The 5,485-nt window shown below is 51.0% G+C and overlaps 1 protein-coding gene across 1 annotated transcript; it reads right to left on the bottom strand.

Annotated features, from left to right (window-relative positions):
• Window positions 1–395: 395 nt before the first annotated feature.
• LOC308691934 (uncharacterized protein) lies at window positions 396–3,360 on the bottom strand. The gene is made up of 2 exons (XM_081367541.1): window positions 2,384–3,360; window positions 396–2,245 (listed from the first exon to the last, which is right to left on the bottom strand). Exons 1-2 carry the CDS (start codon window positions 2,825–2,827, stop codon window positions 896–898), a joined length of 1,794 nt encoding a protein of 597 aa, XP_081223667.1. The 5' UTR covers window positions 2,828–3,360; the 3' UTR covers window positions 396–895.
• Between the last annotated feature and the right edge of the window lie 2,125 nt (window positions 3,361–5,485).

The following is a 5,485-nucleotide window of genomic DNA, read 5'->3' as shown; positions in this document are numbered from 1 at the left end:
TGGTGCAAGATACTAGTAAAACTAAGTGATGTTGCACTTACATTTACATTTATGCATTTGGCAGACACTTTTAACCAAAGCGACTTACATTCTTATTCGAGTTCTTGCTTTCCTTGGGAATCGAACCCATGACCTTGGCGTTGCAAGCACCAATGCTCTCCAACAGACATTCTACTGACTGTAATTTACTTTGCAACTACAGGTACATGTCAGCTTATTCTACCCTAAAAGTCTATTAATACTCAAAATAGGCTTCTCTAATTAGAGTTAGTTGACAAGTAGGTGCATAATTAGGCTACTTATAGTGAACAGAATAGGGGGACTATCCAAATAAATTGTTACTTTACTTGGAATTAGCTTTGTAACCTTAAATGAAACTAAAATAACACTGGTTTTGTCACGACCCACACTTAGTGAAACAAAGGAAGAACCAATAGCGGTATAAGATTTATTAAGGGTAATCCAAAAGCAATGGTCAAGTCCAGGCATGGGTCAAAAACCGATAAAGCAATCCAAAACACAAGGAACAGGAACAGGAACAGGCAGGAAACGGACACAGAAGTGGCATGAAATACAACAAGGACTCCGTGACAAACACTAAACAGGCAGGGTATTTATACACAGGGAAATGACAATGATAATGGGAAACAGGCTGAGTGCAATGATCAGTAATAAGGGACAGCTGAGTGCAATGAAAAGACAAGGATCATGGGGAATGTAGTTCAAGAGTGTGCTGGACACCGTGAGGAAGGAGGACATCTAGTGGTGACCCAAGGAACATAAACCAGACACTGTGACATAACCCCCCCTCTACGGAGCGGCTACCAGACGCTCCAAGACATAACAAAAAACGAAACCCAACAAAAGTCCAGGAGGAAGGTGCAACGGTGGAGGATCAGGGGAAGGGATGGAGGGCCAGGACCATGGAGGGGAACAGAAACAGGGGTGATGACTTAGCAGGGGGCCAGGGCAAAGCAGACGGCCCATCGGGCGGCCATGGCGAAGACGACCCTTCGGGCGGCCATGGCGGAGACTTTCCCTCGGGCGGCCAGGGCGGAGACTCTCCCTCGGGCGGCCAGGGCGGAGACTTTCCCTCGGGCGGCCAGGGCGGAGACTTTCCCTCGGGCGGCCAGGGCGGAGACTTTCCCTCGGGCGGCCAGGGCGGAGACTTTCCCTCGGGCGGCCAGGGCGGAGACTTTCCCTCGGGCGGCCAGGGCGGAGACTTTCCCTCGGGTGGCCAGGGCGGTGTCAACAGTCCATCGGGCGGCCAGGGCGGAGACTTTCCCTCAGGCGGCCAGGGCGGTGTCAACAGTCCATCGGGCGGCCAGGGCGGAGACTTTCCCTCAGGCGGCCATGGCGGTGAAGACCCCTCGGGCGGCCAGGGCGGTGTCAACAGTCCATCGGGCGGCCAGGGCGGAGACTTTCCCTCGGGCGGCCACGGCGGTGAAGACCCCTCGGGCGGCCACGACGCAGGAACTGGAACTGGCACCAACGGCTCAGGCACTGGAACTGGCACCACCGGAACTGGCACTGGAACTGGCCCCACCGACTCAGGTTCAGGAACAGACACAGACTCCGGCTCAGGAACTGGAACATACACAGACACAGACACTGGCTCCGGCTCAGGAACTGGAACAGACACAGACACTGGCTCCGGCTCAGGAACTGGAACATACACAGACACTGGCTCCGGCTCAGGAACTGGAACAGACACAGACACTGGCTCCGGCTCCGGCTCTGGAACATACACAGACACTGGCTCCGGCTCAGGAACAGACGACACTGGCTCCGGCTCAGGAACAGACGACACTGGCTCCGGCTCAGGAACAGACGACACTGGCTCCGGCTCAGGAACAGACGACACTGGCTCCGGCTCAGGAACAGACGACACTGGCTCCGGCTCAGGAACAGACGACACTGGCTCCGGCTCAGGAACAGACGACACTGGCTCCGGCTCAGGAACAGACGACACTGGCTCCGGCTCAGGAACAGACGACACTGGCTCCGGCTCAGGAACAGACGACACTGGCTCCGGCTCAGGAACAGACGACACTGGCTCCGGCTCAGGAACAGACGACACTGGCTCCGGCTCAGGAACAGACGACACTGGCTCCGGCTCAGGAACAGACGACACTGGCTCCGGCTCAGGAACAGACGACACTGGCTCCGGCTCAGGAACAGACGACACTGGCTCCGGCTCAGGAACAGACGACACTGGCTCCGGCTCAGGAACAGACGACACTGGCTCCAGCTCAGGAACAGACGACACTGGCTCCGGCTCAGGAACAGACACCACCGGCTCAGGAACAGACGACACTGGCTCCGGCTCAGGAACAGACACCACCGGCTCAGGAACAGACACCACCGGCTCAGGAACAGACACCACCGGCTCAGGAACAGACACCACCGGCTCAGGAACAGGAACAGACATCACCGGCTCAGGAACAGACACCACCGGCTCAGGAACAGACACCACCGGCCCAGGAACAGACACCACCGGCTCAGGAACAGACACCACCGGCCCAGGAACAGACACCACCGGCCCAGGAACAGACACCACCGGCCCAGGAACAGACACCACCGGCTCAAGTGTGTGCGTAGCCCACACACACCACATGGCTGTGGCCATAATGGCCAGTGTCGCGGTCACTGAGGGCTCAGGAACAGACGCCACTGGCTCAGGCTCAAGAACAGACACCACCGGCTCAGGCTCAGGAATAGACACCACCGGCTCAGGCCCAGGAACAGACACAGGCTCGACGGCGGCCATCTTGTCCGAAGACACAGGCTCGGCAAGCATGACGTGAACAGGCTCGGCGGCGGCCATCTTTTCCGAAGACACCGGCTCGGCAGGCTTGACGTGAACAGGCTCGGCGGTGGCATCTTGTCCGAAGACACAGGCTCGGCAGACGTGACGTGAACGCTCTCGGCGGCGGCCATCTTGTCCGAAGACATAGGCTCGGCAGACGTGACGTGAACATTCCTGGGTGTTTCTAGGATCTTAAGTAGCGTTGAAAAATAATCAAACAATGTTCCAGTGGCCATCTCCTCAGGGGACACCAGCTCCGCGTCGGCCATCTTGTCCGAAGACACAGGCTCGACAGACGTGACGTGAACAGACTCTGGATCGGCCGCCGTGACATGAACAGTCTCTGGATCAGCAGACGTGTTCCTTTTCCCTCTTCTCCGTCCACGACGGCGAGATGGTGGTTGCGGTCCGTCCCTCACGAGCCCAGGGTCGAAGGGGGGCCATGGTGAAGAGCGCTGTTGGATCTCCACTCGACCACCTCCTCCTCTGCGACCACCCCGGGTCCCACGAAAAATAACTAGGCGGGTTCCCTTAAAAAATTCTCTCCTCTCCAGTTCGGTGGCTGGGGAAGAGAAGTTTGAACTCATACTGCTGGTTCTTGTTTGACGGAGTCCTTCTGTCACGACCCACACTTAGTGAAACAAAGGAAGAACCAATAGCGGTATAAGATTTATTAAGGGTAATCCAAAAGCAATGGTCAAGTCCAGGCATGGGTCAAAAACCGATAAAGCAATCCAAAACACAAGGAACAGGAACAGGAACAGGCAGGAAACGGACACAGAAGTGGCATGAAATACAACAAGGACTCCGTGACAAACACTAAACAGGCAGGGTATTTATACACAGGGAAATGACAATGATAATGGGAAACAGGCTGAGTGCAATGATCAGTAATAAGGGACAGCTGAGTGCAATGAAAAGACAAGGATCATGGGGAATGTAGTTCAAGAGTGTGCTGGACACCGTGAGGAAGGAGGACATCTAGTGGTGACCCAAGGAACATAAACCAGACACTGTGACAGGTTTAAACCCTTTATAAAACATTTTAGCGCTTGTTAACTTTTGTGCTGTGATACAATGCAGATATTTGAGTGTCAGAAAGTAAACCTCTTTTGTCTGGTTATTTTCATCGCTGAGCAGAAACAGACGTTTCCCTATTCAGATCGTACTGTGCTATATTAGGCAACTTCAAGGCAAGCATCATTGACAACAGCGAATACAGCCATGATGAGCCTAGTGGAAAAACAACCCAGAGGGATATCTCAGAGTTAATGACTCGAAACAGAAACAAGGGCACAAAATGCCAATTTTGGCCTGTATTTTAATAATAATAATAATAATAAAAACCTTTTGTATAGTAAAGGGAGAGCCCATAGTTTTGTTGACCCATGTACAATGGCTAAACTCAGGAACGTATTCAAATAAATACAGGGCTTTGAAAACTGTGCCCTTTCCTTTTGTTACTTTATTTTTGTTCCATGACTACGGGTTCCCTGCCTCAAACAGAAACTGTCAATGTTATTTCAGAGTTCCACTGTGTTTTTGATCCAGGTGGGTATTTATAGAATGAGACAAACGCATGTCAGTTATTCTTAGTACAAACACAAATCCCAGCAGGCCGACTAATGGAGCTGCATCAGCTGCCTGATAATAAGTTCAGAGTAAGGTGAAGCTTATGAAGATAAGAAAATTCAATACAGGTTTAGACAGACTTGCCTTTGCCTATTGTACCTGGCAAATGAATCATCAAAATGTGAGGCAGGAATGGAAACCCAGACTCAGACCAGTTAACTTAAAGAGATAGTTCACCTAAAAAGGAAAATACTGTCATTATTTACCTGGTTATGTTTTCATATTTTTGGTGTAGAAACAATTTTTACTGATAAATTGATGGTAAATTTCACATAAAATTCCAAATAAATGGCAAATTTGAATTAAACAATTTACAAAGTATAACGTATAAACTTACTCTAATAATCTTTGTTTTGCGAGTGAACTCAAAGTGTCTTGGGGGAACGCAAAATGTTTTGCAAGCCAACACAAAGTGTCTTGGGGGAACGCAAAACGTTTTGCAAGCCAGCACAAAGTGTCTTGGGGGAACGCAAAACGTTTTGCGAGTGAATGCAACGTTTCCTGGGGGAACACAAAGGTTTTGTACGCGAACGCTGAGTTTCTTGGGGGAACGCAAATGCTTTGCAAGCAAATTCAACGTTTCTTGGGGGAACGCAAAGGTTTTGCGAGGAAACACAAAGTGTCTCGGGGGAATGCAAAACGTTTTGTGGGCGGACGCAAAGTTTCTTGGGGGAACACAAAGGTTTTGCGAGAAAACACAGAAGGATTGGCTTATTATTTCCCCCCCCCCCATGTCATTTTTTTTTCCACCACTATGTCCCTTTAGGGCTTACAGTAGGTCTTCAATCCTGCTCCTGGAGGGCCACTGTCCTGCAAAGTTTAGTTCCAACCCTAATCAAACACACCTGAATCAGCTCATCAAGCTCTTCAGAATCGCTTGAATATTCAAAGGCAGGTGTGCTGAAGCAGGTTGGAACTAAACTCTGCAGGACAGTGCCCCTCCAGGAGCAGGATTGAAGACCTCTGCTTTAGGGACTCCATATAAAGGTGAGTAAATGAAGGCAGAGTTTAATTGCTGGGTGAACTATCCCTTTAAATGTGAAT

Source organism: Scardinius erythrophthalmus (assembly GCF_964197995.2).
Source record: "Scardinius erythrophthalmus genome assembly, chromosome: 6".
NCBI lineage: Eukaryota > Metazoa > Chordata > Actinopteri > Cypriniformes > Leuciscidae > Scardinius > Scardinius erythrophthalmus.
This window is presented reverse-complemented; position numbering and strand designations above follow the sequence as displayed.

Coding starts and splice junctions, on each gene's coding strand:
- LOC308691934 (XM_081367541.1), bottom strand. CDS start 2,827: ATGGCCGCCGCCGAGCCTGTTCACGTCATGCTTGCCGAGCCTGTGTCT. Junction 2,246..2,383: donor TGTCTGTTCCTGAGCCGGTG/GTGTCTGTTCCT, acceptor CCTGAGCTGGAG/CCAGTGTCGTCTGTTCCTGA.